At 43.4% G+C, this 21,630-nt stretch overlaps 1 protein-coding gene and 1 long non-coding RNA gene across 2 annotated transcripts in view; one reads left to right on the forward strand and one right to left on the reverse strand.

The window, feature by feature from the left end:
- The window catches only part of ZNF532 (zinc finger protein 532), a 78,710-nt gene extending 61,645 nt beyond the window's left edge, over window positions 1-17,065 (forward strand). Inside the window, exons 6-8 of the mRNA XM_073620578.1 lie at window positions 769-881; window positions 3,946-4,093; window positions 12,356-17,065. Of these exons, the coding sequence (XP_073476679.1) occupies window positions 769-881; window positions 3,946-4,093; window positions 12,356-12,850 (756 nt within the window). The 3' untranslated portion in view covers window positions 12,851-17,065. The remainder of the gene's footprint in view (window positions 1-768; window positions 882-3,945; window positions 4,094-12,355) is intronic.
- Window positions 1-21,630, reverse strand: part of LOC141132312 (uncharacterized) — a 218,840-nt gene that overhangs the window by 40,501 nt on the left and 156,709 nt on the right. The gene's annotated exons all lie outside the window — the stretch shown is intronic.

The following is a 21,630-nucleotide window of genomic DNA, read 5'->3' on the forward strand; positions in this document are numbered from 1 at the left end:
GGGGCTGCATTAGGTTTTATAGATTTAGCTATCCTCTAATGTCTTCACTTGACCTTCTCATTTAGAATCTAATTATGGGCTTTGCTTTCATTGCAGCCCATTCATAAAGAAGTCAATTTATTAGATTCTGATGTAAAATCTATAAAATAGGAATTTCTTATGAATGACCTAAATAAAAATAAAGCCTATTTAATAGATTCTAAATGAGAACACGGATGACTGGCACTAATGCCCTCATCACCTACAATACTACAAGAATAGCTGTGCTTCTCAAACAGCAAAGGTGGGAGTGACATGGTCATTGTGTTATTTATTTTTTTTTTAAGCTATCTACTCATAGCTTAGATTGTGTATTTTTTAATACAAAGCTAAATGACAATTTACCTATATCCCTTTTTTATTAAACTTTTGCAATCAAATTAAGTTAAATACAATTTTGGACTTTTTAGTACTATCTGTGTGCTGTCTGTTTCTTTAAATAAAGTATTGTCCTTCAAGCAGGTCCCTAGGCCGTAGCTAAATTTCCTAATATGGTTTATAGCTAGCTTATGTCCCAAACCATATATTATTATTTTTTTTCTACTTTGATGGAAATATACAATTGTTGCAATGATGAAATCCAGTTATGGGTGATTTTTCTTAGCTTTTCCTTTGTGTATGTCTGCATTCTACTACAGGACAGATAAAAAAATTGGTCCCAATAATCAGAACATAATCAATATATAGTTGTACGGTAATGCCAATTTAATTCTGCATTTCTCTTTACAGCACATGAAGAAGCATCCATGCCGGCAGTGCGACAAGTCCTTCAGTTCATCACACAGTTTATGTCGGCACAACCGCATCAAACACAAAGGCATCCGCAAGGTCTACACCTGCCCGTGAGTGTTTCTCTTTGGCTTCTGTGACTCATAATTCAATCTGCTTTGTGGATAGGTCCTAATCCTTCTCAGGATATTACATGTACATATGATCTCTCTCTCTCTCTCTCTCTTCTCTCTCTCTCTCTCTCTCATCTCTCTCTCTCTCTCTCTCTCTCTCTCTCTCTCTCTCTCTCTCTCTCTCTCTCTCTCTCTCTCTCTCTCTCTCTCTCTCTCTCTCTCTCTCTCTCTCTCTCTCTCTCTCTCTCTCTCTCTCTCTCTCTCTCTCTCTCTCTCTCTCTCTCTCTCTCTCTCTCTCTCTCTCTCTCTCTCTCTCTCTCTCTCTCTCTCTCTCTCTTTTTTGCACAAGGAAAAATCCACCAATATCATGTTGACATTTTAGGCTGCATCCTGGCTGTATTTTTATATTCCTATACTAACTTTGCTGTTTCTTTTTTTCACCCAAGACCTGCATTTCAGTATGGTGAAGATTATAATGAATCTGGTTGAAAAAGGAAACCTGTAAAACTAGCAGTTTAAAGTTTACCTCTCACAAACCCAGATATTCAGACTAAATATAAAACTGCAATATTCTATATTCATATAGGTTACCTTCAGTGAAAGCTGCTATAGGTGGCAGAATTTGTGTGCATCTATTACCTCTTTCAGTAAAGACCATGTCTGGTTTTGCCCACACTTAGCCTTTTTATTGGTGTATTAATATGAGTGACGTTGCTGACCAACGGAGAAGCTCTGGAGGTGGGAGGTAGCAGAACCAAGCTTGACTTTTACACAGAAGATTGACTACTACAGCTCTAACTTTTCAAGTAGTCCCTCTGCATTGCACCCTGATGCTCTGGGATGGCGAGTCAGCCATCCCAGACTGCGATCTACCAGTCACCTGGCCGCGAACTACTGGTTGCTGACCCCCGCTCTAGATCTACTGATCATCTTGACTTATGGTTTTCACTCAAGGTAACTAGTATGTTTCAGATTTAAAGTGGTCTTGTTGGCTAGCTTAACCACTTCCTGCCTGCCGTACAAAATGACGGCCACAAGGTGGTTCTATTATCCTGACTGGGCGTCATAAGACGTTTAGCAGGATAAGCCACTTACTCGCATTCCCCGGGGGTGCGCAGCACGGTGATCGGTGGTGCGGTGTGTCGATCCGACAAACCACATCTCCGATCTAGGTAAAGAGCCTATGACGTAGGCTCTTTACCACATGATCAGCTGTGACCAATCACAGCTGATCACATGGTAACCAGGAAGTGCCGTTTATCGGCTTTCCTCCCATTCGTGCTGATAAGGCAGGGGTAGAGGAAAGCCGATCAGTGGCTATCCTAGAGGGGGGTCTGCGCTGATAATCTGCGCATTGATTATTAGTGCAGACCCATCAGCAGTACCCACATGTAATGCCAATCAGTGCCCATTAGAAATGCCAGTCAGTGCCTCCTCATCAGTGCCCATCAAAGCTGCATATTAGTGCCCCCTCATCAGTGCCACCTTATCAGTGCCTTTCAGTGAAGGAGAAAATTTACTTATTTACAAAATTTTATAACCGAAACCAAGAAAAACGTTTTTGTTTTTTTTTTTTCAAATTTTTCTGTCTTTTTTATTTGTAGAACAAAAAATAAAAAAGCCAGTGGTGATCAAATACCACCAAAAGAAAGCCCTATTTGTGGGGAAAAAAGTTGAACATTTCATACGGGTACAGTCGCATGACCACGCAATTGTCATTCAAAGTGTGTCAGTGCTGAAAGCTGAAAATTGACCTTGGCAGGAAGGGGGTAAAAGTGCCCTGTATTGAAGTGGTTAAAGTGGAACTTCACCCTTAAGGGGCAGTTCCACTGTATGCCCTCCTCTTCTACCTTTGGCATGTCTTTTTCGGGGAGTGGGAGTATGAACCTGGTTTTGACTGGTACAGCCACAGCAATTCCACCAGAAGTTCTCCCACTTCCCCCACACCTGCCTGTAATCTTCAGGGACATGTCATAAGTCCCAGAAGGGTGCGGGACCATTCACAAAGTACAGCATGGCTCGCACATGTGCAGTAGAAAGCCGGCTGTGAAGCTGCAAGGAATCACAGTCAGCTCCCCAGAGTAAACTTGCTGGTGTCTAGGACCCAAAGACCAGTGAAGGACTGGCCAGGGTGAGGACAGTGCTGGACCCCTCTCCAGTATTTGTAGCTGCTGACTTTTCTCAAACAGACTGAATTTCCTTTTAAAAGTGGTTGTAAACCCATGCATATACTGCGTGAAGTGACAAGTGCTTAGGTGATGAAACAAATCCTCCTATATAGTAGTACTTGTTTATCTGCAGCTCTCTCTCCTGTACAGTCTCCTTAAACACACAGATGAAAGACTTTTTCTCTACTCCAGAAGGCAGGGGGCGGGGATCTGATGTCACACACTGCACACTATAAAGCAGAGCTCTGAGAAATCGGAAAATTTGGGTGGAGGGAAACACATAGAGCTGAGATCAAAGATCAATCCCCTTCTAGGTGCTGGAGGTGGTGCAGGCCGTCTCCTGTCTGTCTCATACAGATAGCAGAGAGAAATGACACTTGATGCTTTGGATTGAGTATACACTATAGAAGTACTCAATTTGCTGCATAGCCTTCTTTCTGAGCCCAGCGAACCCAGAAACCTGAAGAACTTTACCATCAAAATATTGATCAACTTGCAAGGTTGCTCAGCTCCACCTGCTTAATATTAGATGGTGAGTTAGTCTATGATAGACTGTGATGGGCAAATAGTTGGGAGCTGGAGGGGGTGAGCCAGAACCTGCAACTACAGGAGCTGGTCACTAATATCTATCAGAGCACCTGGGTTCTCCAGACTTCCAAGAACTCTACAGGATAGCAGATGGTGACTCTGGTCTGGTAGTATAAGCTGTAAACTCCATACCATTTTGGCTTGGAGCCCCCTTTAGGTGCCTACATTTCCCCAAGATGGAGAATAGGTATGCCTCTTTGCATCCCACAAAGCATTATTGGGGACTAAACAGAATTTAGGCAGGAATGAGTATTGCCATGGCAGCCATTTTTTATTTGGAGTGTGATTTGTGATGTTTTGCTGTCTAGGCATTGTACCGACACCAAACGAGCTTTCACCAAGCGCTTAATGTTAGAGAAACACATTCAACTCATGCACGGCATCAAAGAACCTGAAGTGAAAGACCGCAAAGAAGTGAAAACTGAAGAGACATTGGAGGAGAGAGACTGTCAGCAGGTACATTTTAATTATATTTTACCTAGAGGGAAAATATAAGTACTTGGGGGTCAACATTTGTATTCATTTTTAAAGTTTTTTCTTTTTAATTTTCTTGTACTTATAAAAAAAAAACGGGGGGAATGATATCCTTTTTGTTCTAATGCCCCGTACACACGGTCGGATTTTCCGACGGAAAATGTGTGATAGGACCTTGTTGTCGGAAATTCCGACCGTGTGTAGGCTCCATCACACATTTTCCATCGGATTTTCCGACACACAAAGTTTGAGAGCAGGCTATAAAATTTTCCGACAACAAAATCCGTTGTCGGAATTTCCGATCGTGTGTACACAAATCCGACGCACAAAGTGCCACGCATGCTCAGAATAAATAAAGAGATGAAAGCTATTGGCTATTGCCCTGTTTATAGTCCCGATGTACGTGTTTTACGTCACCGCGCTCAGAACGATCGGATTTTCCGACAACTTTGTGTGACCGTGTGTATGCAAGACAAGTTTGAGCCAACATCCGTCGGAAAAAATCCATGGATTTTGTTGTCGGAATGTCCGATCAAAGTCCGATCGTGTGTATAGGGCATAAGAGTACATGCACAGGGACTAAACTGAATTGGCTGTATTCACTGTTTAGCCGAGAATTTTTGGCCCGCTCTTTTGCTTTTTAAGATTGTTCAGAAGTTTGTTGAGCTGATTTGGTGCCAATCATTCTGGTGAAACGACTGCAGTTCAAGCCATGTATGGCCAGCATAACATTATGGAGTTGATTTACTTAAGGCAAATAGACTGTGCACTTTGCAATATGCAGTTGCCCTCTGCAAGTGCAGTTTCTCCAGAGCTTCGTAAATGAGGTAAGGCTTCACTTTGCTGCAGAGTACCCAATCGCGTGCAAGGAAAGAAAAACAAAAAAAAAAAAAACAGCATTTTCGCTTGCGCATGATTGGATGATGGATGTCAGAGCTTCTGCTCATTTACTAAGCTCGGGAGCAACTTCACTTTGCAAAGTTCACAGTCTTTTTGCCTTTAGTAAATGAATCCCTATGGCCTTACTAAAGAGGGCATAGCAGAAGCTGTTTCCTTTTTAAACTTTCTCTTTCTAGCTACAAACTTTGTACAGGGTTAAACAGAGCAAGAAAGAGTGGGATGGGCTATTAGTATGACTTATTCAGCTCTGTAATTTTGGGCTACAGCTATTTAGCTATGTAAAACAGAGAACTTTTATTGTGGAAGCTGTGCTAAAAAGGAGAACTAAAGCCAGCCATACATGGATTGAAATTCGACCAGTTAGGCAGCATTGATCGACTTGGGCACAACCAGCCTGTTGGATTTTTTACATACGATTTACTGGAGGCAGCTATAGCTGCTAGCAGTAATCATTGTGTTCTGCCAGCTGGGAGGGTTCCCCACAATAGCGCTGCAGGAGGCATTCCTCTATGAACACTGAATATGGAATCTTGCAATTTTTCTTTCCTGCAACCCACGGTGGAAGGAAAGAAAAGCTAATTATCTATGGGCTGCCTAAAGACTAGTCCCCAATTTTGCCTGGGATCTCCCTGCAGCTGTTTTTTTTCCCCATTACTGACTTACCATGCCGTGTTCTACACTGTGTTTCTGTGTGGAGACGTCCATCTTGGTAGAGGAGCAGAGCTGTGCTTCCCTATGTCAGAACTGTACCTGGTGACCTGATGACTGGTGGCTAATGATCAAGGAGCAGCAGGAAAGTTGGAGGAAGCCCATATGAATGAAATGAATAAATGAAGCAGAGAGATGCTTCCACTGCAGGTCTTTGGGTACAGCTTGTTCCGCAGGAAGGAGAATAGTGAGCAGTTCAGTAGTGACATTAGCAAAACTCACTCCACAAGACTAGCAGTCGGAGGCAGCAGTTCTTTAGATGTACAGCAGATTTACAGGAGTCCCTAGCCAAAGGAAGTGCACTGATATCTTTCAGTAGCATTCAAGTGTGATTCTTCTGCGATTTGGGTGCAGTGTGTTTTCAACCCAGTGATTTAAGTGGACTGAAATTGGACTGCAAAAAAAGTAATGCATACACGTGTAGCACCCTCTAGTGTGCTAGAAGAGGAAATAGATTATTGTTTAGTGTAGGTAAATTTGTTCAGGCTTGGCTGGCAGCCAAGCCTGTCTGTGTTTTTTTTCCAGGGTTGGGCAGAGATCCAGGGAGGGCTAGATGACTCACAGGCAGCATCACTGATACCTCCCCCCTACTTCTCGAACTTACTAGAAACTTCCAGAAGAATGGGAGGGGAGGTGTGGAGGAGCTGCCTGGAGTATTCATGAGGGCCCTGACCAATCCCCTGTTGGAAAGAACAGCAGCATGGTTGCTTATAAACTGACAATACTGTATGCATTATACCCATCTATGCAGCAGGTGGCGCTGTAGTATTATAGTGTGCAGTTCATGTGTTTTCTATAGTAATGTACACAATTCCTTGTTGTGTTATATTCACTTGTTTGTCTTCAGTTCCTGTTTCTTATACTGTAAGACATGTATTGCTAATCCTCCATAAAAGCAAAGTTATTGCCGCACACAAGAAGCTTCCAGGGCATGATTTCAATACTCTGACAACAGTTGGGTTGGCAGGTGGCAGGCCCCCTCAAATACTCAGGGTCAGCCCAGCTGTGGGCAGTGGAGTTCGAGTGGATGATGGCGATGGAGTGTTAGGCTTTCGTGGCCTTTGAAGGAGGGGGGTTTCCTCGGGCCTGGGCTCGGGTGCGGAAGGGAACCTCTTCATGACACGCAAAGGTGTCCTGACCAGGAATCACGGGAGCAAGGTTGAGGACAGCAGGAGAACACTGCCGGGAAAATCTCTAGGAAGGAAGACAGCCAGAGGGGCTGGTGAGTGTACAGTCAGAGGACTGAGAGGCATACCTGAGAGGTCTGGGTGGAAGCAGTCTGGGATGGATTCAGAGTCAGTCTGGGAGGGCTGTGGAGTGTTAGCCAGGAGGGCTAGTGAAAGGGGCAGCTGCAGCCAGGCGAGCTGGCAGTGCCTGAAGAGGTAGTACTAGGATCAGTAGGACAGCTGGGCACTGTGACTTCTTTTTGCTATACTACCAAAGGGGCCCACGGTCCCTGCCTGCAAAGGGCACTTGCTACAGGACTGATTGTCCTATTATCAGACCATCCTTAGAGTGCCAGATGGTCCTGGGAGTTCTTGTTCTACAAGCAAGATTGTGCTGGAGATATTAGTTTATATACAGGCTATATATAGTTTGTGTCCCTGAGTTCTGAGTTTGATCAAGTGGGCATCCAATAATACCCTCAACCCTATCCATTTTCAGTTGCCTTAATAAAATACAACAACAAAGCTGCAAGGACTTTTTTCTGAGTACAATGTGCTGAGGAAAATTTGTGTGCCTGGCTGTGCAGGGTGGGAGATATTTTATTCACCAGCTGTTCCTGCGGGGGGTAGCGTAGCTGCTTAAAAACACACTGCAACTGGACTGTCTGTACCATGTGATCTGGTGCATGCAAATGCACTGCGTTTGCAACCTGCATTTGGGGTGTGATTAGCATTACACTGATGCCTGCTGCAGTGCATTTTGAACGCGGTGTGGGAAATGTGCATGGAGAGCTGCTTTCCCACTCCTTATTGTGCTGATTAGGTACAATTAAAGGTATTGTAACCTTTCAAGTGTGTGTGTGTTTGTTTTATTTAACCACTTTCCACCTGGCCTATAGCAGAATGACGGCCGGGAAGTGGTTCAGTTATCCTGACTGAGTGTCATATGACGTTCAGCAGGCTAACAAGCCAGCGCGCCAGTCTGACGCACCGCATCTCCGATCTAGGTAAAGAGCCTCTGAGGGAGCCATGTGTCGACTTTTCCTCTACTTGCGCTGACAGACGCGAGTAGAGGAGAGTCGATCGGCTGCTCTCCTGACAAGGGGGGGGGCTGCACTGTCATATCAGTGCAACCCCCCCTCGAGGATGCCCACCCATGGCCAGCAAGGATGCTCATCCATGACCACCAGGTAAGCCCACTAGAGCCCACCAGGGATGGCAATCATTGCTCATTAGGGATGGCACTCTGTGCCCATCAGTGATGCCTGCCAGCGCCTCTGATCAGTGCTGCCTAACATTACCATCTATCAGTGCTGCCTATGAGTGCCCATCAGTGCCGCCTATACGTGCCACCTATGAGTGCCCATCAGTGCCACCTATGAGTGCCCATCAGTGCTACATATAAGTGCCACCTCATCAGTGCCCGTCAGTGAAGGAGAAAACTTACTTATTAGCACTAGCCTGAGAGAGCCAGAGATTGTGGGATATGTAGTTTCTTCACTGGAAGTGTCAGTTCTTAGACTACAGACAGAGGTCACACAATAACCTGTGCAGTGACAGGTAGCCTCATGTTTGAACGCCAACAGAATTTGCTGACAAAAGAATGTGAAGGTTTACTCTACAATAGGCTGTGTGTACAGGGCAACCAATGACACCATGAAACTACATGATCAGTGCACATCTTATGCAGGGTAAAAACACAAGGTGCAGATAGGAAGGTTTATAATGCCTTTTATTTTCTAGATGTTGCATATAGAATAGCAAATCTTTGCTTTTATAGTTGGTGTCCACTTTAATAGATTGTACACTCTCTGATTGTGTGCCATCATTATGTGTTGGTAGGGCATATGAACTTTGTTTCCACTTCTATTTGAGAATAGACTGTGCTCCCGCCTCCTGGGATTTCATGCAACCTTGCCGTCTTCCCTTTGCTGGAAAAACATCGCCATAGCAACCAGCAGACCAGTCAGAGAATGCTCCATTATTTCCTACAGATCAAGTTTGTTTAAATACCCTTTCAGACCTTTTTTTTTTAATAAACCGTACAAATGGCAGCAGGGTTGTAAAGAGCGCATAACCCATAACAACCAATTAAAATTCAGCAGCCATTCCAGGGGACGGATGAAAGCAATTTGATCTAAGCCAACGCTGAAACTGTACTAATGCAAAAAGGTCCAATGCGTTTGGGTGTCGTCCATACAGAGTTCATTTTCCAAACCCCTAAACAAAATCTGCATTTGTAGTAATCACATCATACATCTCTTATTTCTGCATAGTCTGTTTCGGTACAATTTGATTACAAATCACGAAAAACTGCTTATGCAGGTGAGTGGTACCTGTAAGTAAAAAAAAAAAAATCGTACAGCTTTAATCAAAGTTAAAATGGTTGTAAATGCACAAGGTTTTTTACCTTTATGATTTATATGCATGAAGGTAAAAAACCTTCTGTCTGCAGAAGCCCCCCTAATACATGTCTGACCCCCTCCTCTTGATCCAGTGATCTCCATGAGAGCTTTGCCTCTCCAGGGACTAACATTCTGGATCCCGCAGCTGTCAATCACAGCCAGTGAGCCAATCAGGAGACTGAGGGGTGGGGCCGAGCAATGGGTACCACTAGAGAAAGCTGCTTTCTGTGGGGGGCCCCTAGCAGGATGGAGGAGCCAGGAGCACCGGCGGGGAACCCGAGAAGAGGAGGATCAGAAAAGCCATTACAAAGAGCAGGTAAGTATAACATGTTTGTTATTTTAAAGAAACAAAAAAGAAGGTTTTAATATCACTTTAAATAATGCCCTTTTTGTAGGTGTAGGCCAATTTATGTACCTCCTGAACTCTGATTGAAAAACTCCAAGAGATTACCTCATCCCATCCTGCTTTATTGCTAGGGTGTTTCTGAGATACTCCCAGCTGACTCAAACCTGTTAGTATATTTAAAACTGCTAGTACATTGAACACTCCTCTTCCGCTAGACTGACCGTGCTGCTGTCCAAAGGTGCCCCTGTGCTCCTTCATCCAGAGTGGGGGCACTCTAATACAGGAGGTGTGTTACTGGTCAAATCACCAGGTGAAAACAGAGGGGGAAAAAGTCTAAATGAAACTTTTTATGCAGCCACCACATCTAATTATTGGTCAGCTGCAATATAGTATATTTTGGTTTTGTGTTTATTACCGCTTTAAGTATATTTATTGAGAAGCATATATTAACAAACACTTGTATGTTCCAAAGAGAGGAACTCATGTGATGGACTCCTACTGCTTGGTGCATATACAGTACCTGACCACGAGAATGTGTGGTTCTCGGAGACAGGGTACTGTACATCTCGCGCTGGCTCGCTCATCGGGAAAGGAAAACAGTTTTTTCCTTTCGCGATGAGCGGCAAGCATTGCTGACAGGTGTCTGGTATGAATCATGAGGGGGAACGCCGCGCCAAATTTTAAATAAATAAACCGGCATGGGTTCCTCTCCAGGGGCATACCAGGCCCTTAGGTCTGGTATTGATTTTAAGGGGAACCCCCTTCGTCGAAAAAACGGCGTGGGGGTCCCCCCAAAATCTATACCAGCGCCCCCCCCCTGAACTGTACCAGGCCACATGCCCTCAACATGGGGGGGTGGGCGCTTTGGGGCAGGGGGTGCTCTGCAGCCCCCCCACCATAAAGGACCTTGTCCCCATGTTGATGAGGACAAGGGCCTCTTCCCAACAACCCTGGCCGTTGGTTGTGGGGGTCTGCGGGCGGAGGGCTTATCAGAATCCGGGAGTCCCTTTAAAAGGGGGGCCCCCAGATCCCGGCCCCCCACCCTATGTGAATGAGTATGGGGTACATCGTACCCCTACCCATTGACCTGGGGGAAAAAGTGTCAATAAAAAACACACTAGACAGGTTTTTAAAATAATTTATTAGTCAGCTCCGGGGGTCTTCTTCCGACTTCGGGAGTCTTCTTCCGACTTCTCCGCTCTCTCCGGCCTCTTCTCCTGGTGTCCGGTTCTTCTCCAGCTCTCCGGCCTCTTCTCCGCTCTCCGGTTCTTCTGCCGGGCTCCTCTGCTATCTTCTGCTCTTTTGCCGCTCTTTTGCTAGCGGTGGCCCGGTCTTCTCCGTCGTCTTGTTCCCTCTTCTCTTCTTCCGATGTTGACACGACGCTCTCTCAAGCTGTAATGCTGTGTGCGAGGTGCGCGACGACTTATATAGGCATGGGGCGTGGTCACCAGGTGATGTCATATATACCTAAATATCTTATCCTATCACCCTCCTGTAATTCTCTGAACAGCAGTACTATTTGAGGAGAACTCAGCACTGGGAACCAATCGGCTCTATTGCTTTTGCACAGTGGTGTGAAAGGGGTCCAAGGGTGGAAAGGTGTCCAAGGAAACAGAACTTCAGCAGGTTTTTCCTATAGACACCCATCAAATGATTGAGTATTGATATCATAATATCACAAGAGGAGTGCAACTATAAGACTAAGGTAGGGCATAATATGGATTATTTAACTAGGATCCTGATAATATTCTTCCTTAAAGTGATTCTAAAGATGGGGGAGGGGGGTTGTTTTTTTTTTACTAACAAATGTTATATTTAGCTGCTCTGTGCAATGGTTTTGCAAGCCAGCCCCAATCCTCTTCTTTTTGGGTCTCCTGCTGGCTGCTGGTGGTTATAGCTCCTCCCAAGGCACGCTCCTGTGAATGGACATTGTCCATTCACACACACAGCGTGGCTCGGCCTGATCTTTCCTCATTGGCTCACTGGCTGTGATTGGCAGCAGAAGGATCCAATGGCTCGCACTGCTGTGAGCCAATGAGAAGAGAGAGACCTAAGAGAGCCACTGCTCTCATGCACATTGCTGGATCGAGATGGGGCTCAGGATAGTATAGGTGGGGGGGGGATTCACCCAGAAGATTTTTTACTTTTAAAGTGACAATCTCAGGTTCTTAAAACATGTTGCTGTGATGTCATTGCAAGAGAGAAGCTATTGTACTCTCCTCTCTAATGGCCCTTGTCGCGTGCCTCCCCTTCGTTCAAGCACTGCAGCCTCCGTCAGTGCCTCCACAGGAAAGTTGTATTCCTATGCCCCCAACTTGCACTGTGGCTCCTTCCTCCAAAGCCCTACATCACTAAAGATGCAGCAGTGAGGTCAGAGGATGGATGCTGCAGTGCTGGAATGGAGGGGAGGTAAAAGGAACAGACTGCTTTCCTCATCAAAAAAATCTCAAGCTTGGTGAACACTCATCCTCCTACTTCTTCTGCATGTACAGCCTCCCTATTTGTACAAAAAATGGTATGGGCAGCCTCGGTTAAGTAAGGAAGTAGAGCCCAGTATAACTTTTACAAGAAAGTTTGAGATTTGCATCTAAAATGTAACTGGCTACACATCTGGATCTACCACATCTTTATGCATTTTGTGCATTGCCCGGGTTTGTGTCAGGGTTCTGGTAAGCCTATTGTATCTCATGGTGTCATATTAAATGTTTTTTTTTTTCAGGTGCCTGCACAAAAGCGCAAGCTAGAAGAACCAGTTATGGAATTCCGGTCTCCCCGGGGAGCCATTACTCAGCCCCTGAAGAAACTGAAGATCAACGTCTTCAAGGTCCACAAGTGTGCTGTGTGTGGCTTTACGACAGAAAATCTTCTTCAGTTCCACGAGCACATCCCCCAGCACAAATCTGATGGTTCCTCCTATCAGTGCCAGGAATGTGGCCTCTGCTACACCTCTCATGTGTCCCTCTCCAGACACCTTTTCATTGTTCACAAGCTCAAGGAGCCACAGACCTCTGGCAAGCTAAATGGTTCTGGAGAGGATGCTCAGCAGGAGAATAAACCTGCAGCTGGGAACGAAGCAGCAGATGGCATAACATCTGACAAAACGTGCAAAGTTTGCTCCAAGACATTCGAAACTGAAGCTGCCTTAAATACCCACATGAGAACTCATGGGATGGCTTTTATAAAGTCTAAAAGAATGGGCACTTCAGAGAAATGACATTGTCTCTACATTAAGGAGTACAGCACTTCTGTCCTGGAAAAGTGTGGTTAAAAGAAGACCTATCTAAATAAGGCTAAAGCAGCCATGTTATGCATTGAACCAATACTCAAGGGGTACTTCAATAGTACATTTTTCTTGCTGTACAGGGAAAAGCACAGGGCTCTTAAATGCAAGGGGTGAATCCAAGTTCTACCCTTGCATTTGCAGTCCAATTACTCCCCAAACCCTTTCAGTCCTCACTTGCAGTGTTCATTGCAATGCCCTTCCGGCAGCTAAGTGGTGAGAATGAGGGCAGAGAAGACATGCAAGTGAGTTTCATAGTTTACATTTGAGAAGGTACCTTCTTCCTAAGGAAGGATGTGCATCAGATAGGTGCAGGGTGTGACCTCTGAGGTAGGATTCTGGGTACTAGTAATCCACCTCAAACATTCCCATGGTGTAGATTGAATCTTTAGCGCTACAGAAGTGTTGCCACTCCCAGCCCAGAAGGCCGGATGAAGACAGCTGCCTCTGAGTTAGTCTATAAGGAGGTCTTGTGGCATTACCTCTGTCCTTATGGAAGCTTCTAGTAACTTTCAGTGACAGGAAACCGGAATGAGTGGGAGATTTTCAATTTAAATACGAAAAGGTTGACTGCTTGGGACAATCGTCACTTAAAGTTGTCTAGCCCCAAGGATGTCGTCAGGGATAGGATCTCTAAGACCACAGCTCTGTGTCTATGCAGCATGCACACTCCATTCCCTTAGCCTTTTACTGGTTAATGAAGAAGACCCACTTATAATGCAGTGCTGCTGAAGCTGTTGGAGATGTATTTTGTTTTGGGTAGGATTGGTTGACCACCAGTCGCTGGAATGGACCACCAAAAAGCAGTTGGGAGAACACAAGATGGAATACTGGCACCATGAAGGGATTGTCTTTGGATGACTTGTACTTTCAACAATACACTAAAAATCTAATTTTTCCCTTTGCTAGCAAATAATGGGCTGCGACCTCCATGATTATTGGTTCACCTTAAACAATGGTCCCCACTATATTTCACCAACATGTCCACTTTTTTTGGATCGGCTGTAAGTACCTTTAAAGAACAACAACCAATAATTGGTGGACTACGACGATGGAATCACCCCATGGCAATACTTTTCATCGTCACTTATCTGCCTCTTCAAGATACTGATACACTGGCCCTACAAAAGCAGTGTTCAATGTAGATTCCACAACAGATGTAAATATAGACTCATTTTTATACTCTTTGTGACTGTATTGATGTACAAAAAAGTTATTTTATATGTGATATGACCTAGGTGAAAATCTGATTTAAAGGGTACCTGTCCCAAAGCAAAATACTCATGTGAGAAGCCTTGCATGGAGACATTGTGACTCTGGGCTGCACACTAGCAATGGGTTCAGCTTCACTGAAGTGCAAACAGTAGTCAGAGAATGTCTCCTTGCATCTGAGGCTTCTTACAGATGTGTGACAAAGTACCTTTTTAATATTGTAATTGACCTAGTTGTACAGATGTGCTACATAGGTATTGGGTTTATAAAATAACACAGTGCTTAAGGTAATGGCACACAGTAACCCATTGCAACCAATCAGTTTACTATACAGTACTGACAGTTAGACCTGGCTTCTGTTTGGTTGGGATGGGTCAGCTGTACTTTGTGTTATGTGTTTACATAGTCCTGCCAGTCCGAAATACATAAGAATGAGAGTTCAGCTGTATGAACCAGGACAAGAGATCCTGGGAAGTTATGAAAACTGGGGCACTGGAAGAAAGGGTAACCTTATGCACCCTGCCCAATTGTCATTCTTTTTGTGGGTAAAAAAACACATCAGGATGCCTCAAAATTGCCTAATCATGCAATCCCAAGAGCAGAGGCGATGTGTATTAACCCTCAACAACCTATCAGGTCAGTGAATTATGCATACTGATTGGTTGCAGTGGCATGAAGCCCTGTGCATTACTCTTTTCCTTATAATGTATATGTTTTTGCACATTCACCGGTTTGCTGATTGTTCTCAGAAATGTAAAACATCCAGAGTAAGCTGCTCTTTGATAAATGGTGACTATTTTTTTCAGTATTGTCACAAAGCACCATTGCACCTCACGTCCAGAACTTATTTCAGGTAGAATGCTTATAAGAAACAGTTACTCTCACTTTTTCCTACATAGGAATATAGGATGTATCTTTTCACATATTGGCCTAAATCCCCACCCAGTGGACATGGACCAAGTACAAGCCTTTAAAGATTTTTTTCCGTCAGACTCATGTGAGTCAATAAGTGAGATGACCAATACAATAGAATGTTACAATTTTATTTCCAAAATTCGTGTTTATTTCTAAGCTAGTCTCCTACCACCTTTGTGATTTCAGAAAAACACAATACCCCATCACATGAAAAATGCCTATGGCCTTTTCCAAAGAATACCCCATCCTATTCCTACTACCATTGCCATGTGGCAATCTGTGGTGCACAAACTTGGAACCTTACCTCTCTGGCTCCATGCCTGAAATACGTACCAAGTATTATAGCCACATTAGCCAGTTAACAGGGTCTGCCACAGGAGGCTGTAGCTGGGATATTTAGACCTGTACATATACTAGGACCAAGCTAGACAATAGCCAGTTAACCTAGCAGCATGTCATTGCAGTAACTGTAGGAAACCCATGCAAGCACAGAGAGAACATGCACACTTCATGCAGAGTGTCCTGGGTGGGACTCAAGGACTTCACTGCTGCAAGGTATAAGTGCTAACCACTGAGTCGCTGTACTACCCTAGCCAAAGGAATCTTATTTCTAAATTGAACAACTCCAAGCAACCAATCAGAATCAACAAAGATTAATGCAATCTAGTCAAGGATGGATTCTGATTTGCTGATTTGAGTTCATTCAAACGTAATAATTGGAACGTAAAGGAAACCTGAACTTGGGAAATAAAGATTCCTATTACTGATCTCCCGTCTGACCGTCAACGGTCTAGATCAGGGATCTCTATACTACGGGCCTCCAGCTGTTGCGGAACTACACGTCCCATGAGGCATTGTAAAGCTCTGACATTCACAGACATGACTAGGCATCATGGGAAATTTAGTTATGAACAACTGGAAGGCCATAGTTTGGAGACCCCTGATCTAGATGCTTTTAAGACAAGAATGCAGGGCAGAAATTCAGACATTATTGGCACCATGCTTATTCCTGGCCATTCCTATCAAAAGTACAATGTCATAGAGGGGTAATTAGCATTTTCAGATTTTCAGGATGAGATCAGCAGTGACAGTTTGACTAAGGGATACAAGAAGCAAAGAACTATTTATCAAATAGAGCTGGTAACGTTTAAAGAGTCCTGTTGCTTCCAGCAGTCATACATATGTAGGGGAGTTTTAAAAAAATCATATGTGCACATTGCATTGCCTTGGAGTGTCGTAGTGGTCAATGGTGGGAATGGGAACAGTATGGCTCTAACTAGAGATCTTCTTTAATTGTTTGCAGATATCTTTCAGAATGCAGGGAATATGTTAAGGACTTTTTTTTTCAAAAGATTGACCCCCACACTGCCAAACGTGTTCCAATGATGCCAGAGATTGCTGAGGGAAATTAAATATTTTATAGTCAGCAGAACAAATAAATAGAATATCACAGGTTAGGTCAGTTTTGCGTGGATGCCAATATAACACACCTTGTACTGGCTTGTTATGTCATAAGCTACTAGCCTCCGCTATCTACTTACTACTACAGTTCTCTGTACCTGATTTTTCCCTGCCTACCTGTAACAGGGCAACTGTCCTAACTGATTATGTCCTGAGCCAAGTAGACAAGCTCCTTCTTGCGGAAATTGGTTTTGCTTACACATTGTCTTTATTAATTCTAGGTTGCAGTGTTTAAAAAGTACAACCAAGGAAATGTACTGCTGGGCAAGTAACTTACTTCTATTTACATTTCAACCACAATGTGGCTATTATTTATATAGGAAAAGTAAAGCACACATTCACTCCCAGCTTATAGAGAACCATCACAGTTAAACTAGACCATCGATGGCGACAAAAGAACTTTCCGCAGGAATGCTTGGCTCATGCAGCACCTCCTCAGACGGGGGGGATCCAGTATAAATCTATAAAAAAAAGCACACAGAAGGCAGCAAGCACCTAGTGCATTGCCAGAGTTTTCAAATGTATTCAAATGCGGAAGATATCAAAATGGGTACTCACAAAGATGGAAGATACAAGAGCATCAAAACCATGAGACACTATGCAGTGCAGGAATCGTGTAACCCGACAGTCACCCTGCTATGCTGGCAAGCTGACACGTTTCAGAGGTGTGCGCCCTTTCTCAGAGCTAGGCTGGCCAGCACATCCATACCATAATATATACAGAGGGGACAGAAAGTATTCAGACCCCCTTAAATTTTTCACTCTTTGTTATATTGCAACCATTTGCTAAAATCATTTAAGTTCATTTTTTTCCTCATTAATGTACACACAGCACCCCATATTGACAGAAAAACACAGAATTTTTGACATTTTTGCAGATTTATTAAAAAACAAAAACTGAAATATCACATGGTCCTAAGTATTCAGACCCTTTGCTCAGTATTTAGTAGAAGCACCCTTTTGATCTAATACAGCCATGAGTCTTTTTGGGAAAGATACAACAAGTTTTCACACCTGGATTTGGGGATCCTCTGCCATTCCTCCTTGCAGATCCTCTCCAGTTCTGTCAGGTTGGATGGTAAACGTTGGTGGACAGCCATTTTTAGGTCTCTCCAGAGATGCTCAATTGGGTTTAAGTCAGGACTCTGGCTGGGCCATTCAAGAACAGTCACGAAGTTGTTGTGAAGCCACTCCTTCGTTATTTTAGCTGTGTGTTTAGGGTCATTGTCTTGTTGGAAGGTAAACCTTCGGCCCAGTCTGAGGTCCTGAGCACTCTGGAGAAGGTTTTTGTCCAGGATAGCCCTGTACTTGGCCGCATTCATCGTTCCCTCGATTGCAACCAGTCGTCCTGTCCCTGCAGCTGAAAAACACCCCCACAGCATGATGCTGCCACCACCATGCTTCTAGTGTGGGGACTGTATTGGACAGGTGTTGAGCAGTGCCTGGTTTTCTCCACATATACCGCTTAGAATTAAGGCCAAAAAGTTCTATCTTGGTCTCATCAGACCAAAGAATCTTATTTCTCACCATCTTGGAGTCCTTCAGGTGTTTTTTTAGCAAACTCCATGCGGGCTTTCATGTGTCTTGCACTGAGGAGAGGTTTCCATCGGGCCACTCTGCCATAAAGCCCCGACTGTGATGGTTGACTTTCTACAACTTTCTCCCATCTTCCGACTGCATCTCTGGAGCTCAGCCACAGTGATCTTTGGGTTCTTCTTTACCTCTCTCACCAAGGCTTTTCTCCCCCGATAGCTCAGTTTGACCGGACAGCCAACTCTAGGAAGGGTTCTGGTCGTCCCAAACGTCTTCCATTTAAGGATTATGGAGGCCACTGTGCTCTTAGGAACCTTAAGTGCAGCAGAAATTTTTTGTAACCTTGGCGAGATCTGTGCCTTGCCACAATTCTGTCTCTGAGCTCTTCAGGCAGTTCCTTTGACCTCATGATTCTCATTTGCTCTGACATGAAAAATGTCAATTCTGTGATGTTCTGTCAATATCAGGTGCTGTGTGTACATTAATGAGGAAAAAAATCAACTTAAGTGATTTTTATCAAATGGCTGCAATATAACAAAGTGAAAAATTTAAGGGGGTCTGAATACTTTCCGTCCCCTCTGTATATTCTCTCTCTCTCTCTCTCCCTCTCCCTCTCCCTCTCCCTCGGACTCCGTCCTGTTTTTTGAGCAGGATTGAGGCCAGTGGAAAGCGAGTACATATACTGTGTATTATGGTATGTATGTGCTAGCCAGTCTAGCTCTGAGCAAGGTGGTACGCCCCGAAATGCATCAGCCTGCCAGCACAACGGGGTGACTCGGTTTACACAATTCTTGCATTGCATGGTGTCTCGTGGTTTTAATGCTTTTGTACCTTCCATCTTTGAGTACCCATCTTGTTATCTTCCACCTTTTTTTTTCACAATAATACACTGGTAATGCACTAGGTGCTTGCGTGCACCTGTGTGTTTTTAAATAATTGATATAGATACGTTTTGGAAATGCTAATTTAAAATAAATGTAATTATTATTCATTTTTAATGGGTGCCATACAATAAGGCTTTTGCATTACAGTCTTTGTACACGAAAATAGGCAAGTGAAAGGTCAGGTATTCCGCAATCTCAAAAAAATCGATCATGGATAAGGCCAAAAGTAACAGATCTAACAATAGGCAAGAAAAAGAATAGTCCCTTCTCTCAGGTAACTATCCGGTTAGCGATTTGTGTGGAGTAATAAACTTCAAGATCACCAGTTAAGCTATGTAGCTAAAAGGTAATGGCTTAGCAATGCCAACCTCTTCTTTTTTTTTTTTTGGTTTCTATGAACCCAGTCACATACTTTTTTTTAATTTTAAGGATTTTTTTTTTTTTTTATGGTCACATATATGTTCTTGAAGATCAAGGTAAAGATCTGAAAGTTTACAGCACCTTTTTGGGTTTTCTATATTGTGAATGTCATTGATGGTGTGTGAAAAGCAGATTATATACCACATTTACACAAGCAAATATGTGTTGTTATACCAGGATTTTAAAACTAGTTGTTGTTAAGGACTTGTAGGATGTTTTTGCAAGTTGTCAGGAGGTTATTTACTAAAATTGAAGAGTGCAAAATCTGGTGCAGTGCTGCATAGAAACCAATCAGATTCCAGGTTTTTATTGTCAAAGCTTAATTGAACAAGCTGAAGTTAGAAGCTGATTGGCTGCCATGCACAGCTGCACCAGATTTTGAGTGCACTAGTTTTGGTAAATCTCCCCTATTGAGTTTTTGTCCAAGATGCCCTAAAAAGGTCCACGTGGCCTATGCGGGGATGGCAGCTAACATATTTGTGTCAAGCGTTTTAATAAATAATGTAGAAGAATTCAATACTACTGTGGAACTGAAATATGGAATTGTTGACCATGATAACTAGTTACATTCCAAACAGCTTTTTTTTCTGGTGTAGGTTTCAGAATATTGGAAAGAATCTGGTTAGCTATCATATCCAATCCCTCAAATTTTATTGTAGCAGGTTTCATGACCTTGGTGGAACTGGTAGTTGCATTTTTATGTATACATTTCCAGTATGAAAATGACTAGAAATTAGAACAGCTTGGTTTTTTGTTTTCAGTAGGTGGTGCGTTGTCTATAGTAGATGGAGAAGTATTAGTCCCATGTTTTAATAGTTTGAAAGAAGACAACAATTAAGCATTCAGTTAAAATAGCAGAAATTTTTTTTTTATCCCTGAATGGTGCCCTAAAATTGATAAATGCCAAATTGCTATTATTTAGGACAAAGATAGAAATATGTAAAGGAGTTTCCACTTTTGGTCAAGGAAGTATTCCCGCGATTCATACCATTATTGTGCTTCAAGATTTCCTCATCAGCCCCCCCCCTACTAGAACACTCCAGTCAGCGCTCTGCCAATGGCTTATGTCGGACCTGCTGCCTTACACACTGACCGAATGAGGCCCAACATTCATGCCACCTGTACTAGGCTAAAGAGCCAATGTCTAGGCTGATCGGATGTAGTACTTCCTCACTACTCTCTCACGGTTTCACTGAGTCTCTGATTACAGCAACTAGAATTAATCTAATCGCTATCCCTTATCTGGTCAAGTCTTGATGACATGGTATGCTTGACACCTTGTAGGTTTGTTTCTCAACTGGCTGGTAAAAATTAGACTTATTTCCAGTTGTTTGAATAGGAAAGCATTTATTGTACAGTACCTTGAAAAGGTATTCATACCCCTTGAATTCTTCCACATTTTGTCATGTTACATCCAAGAATTGAAATGTGTTTTATTGGAATTTTATGTGATAGGCCAACACAAAGTGGCAAATAATTGTGAAGTGGAAGGATAATGAGAAATGGTTTTCAAATTTTTTACAATTATCTGAAAAGTTTGGCATGCATTTGTATTCAGCCCCCTTTACTCTAATGCCCCTAACTAAAATCTAGTGGAACCAATTGCCTTTTAAAGTCACCTAATTAGTAAATAGAGTCCACCTGTGTGTAATTTAATCTCAGTAGAAATACAGCTGTTCTGTGAAGCCCTCAGAGGTTGTTAGAGAACCTTAGTGAACAAACGGCATCATGAAGGCCAAGGAACACACCAGACAGGTCAGGGAAAAGTTGTGTGAAGAAGTTTAAAGCAGGGTTAGCTTATAAAAAAAAATCCCAAACTTTGAACATCTCACGGAGCAATGTTTAATCCATCATCAGAAAATGGAAAGAGTATGGCACAACTGCAAACCTACCAAGACATGGCCGTCCTCCCAAACTGACAGGCTGGGCAAGGAGAGCATTAATCAGAGGAGCTGCCAAGAGGTTCATGGTAACTTTGGAGGAGCTGCAGATATCCACAGCTCAGGTGGGAGAACCTGTCCACAGGGCAACTATTAGTCGTGCAGTCCACAAATCTGGCCTTTATGGAAGAGTGACAAGAAGAAAGCCATTGTTGAAAGAAAGCCATAAGAAGTCCCGTTTGCAGTTTGTGAAAAGTCATGTGGGGGACACAGCAAACATGTGGAAGAAGGTGCTCTGTTCAGATGAGACCAAAATTTAACATTTTGGCTTGAACACACCGTCCCCACCGTGAAATATGGTGGTGGCAGCATTCAGTTGTGGGGATGCTTTTCTTCAGCAGGGACAGGG

The sequence above is a fragment of the Aquarana catesbeiana genome, linkage group LG01 (genome assembly GCF_042186555.1).
Source record: "Aquarana catesbeiana isolate 2022-GZ linkage group LG01, ASM4218655v1, whole genome shotgun sequence".
Classification (NCBI taxonomy): Eukaryota; Metazoa; Chordata; class Amphibia; order Anura; family Ranidae; genus Aquarana; species Aquarana catesbeiana.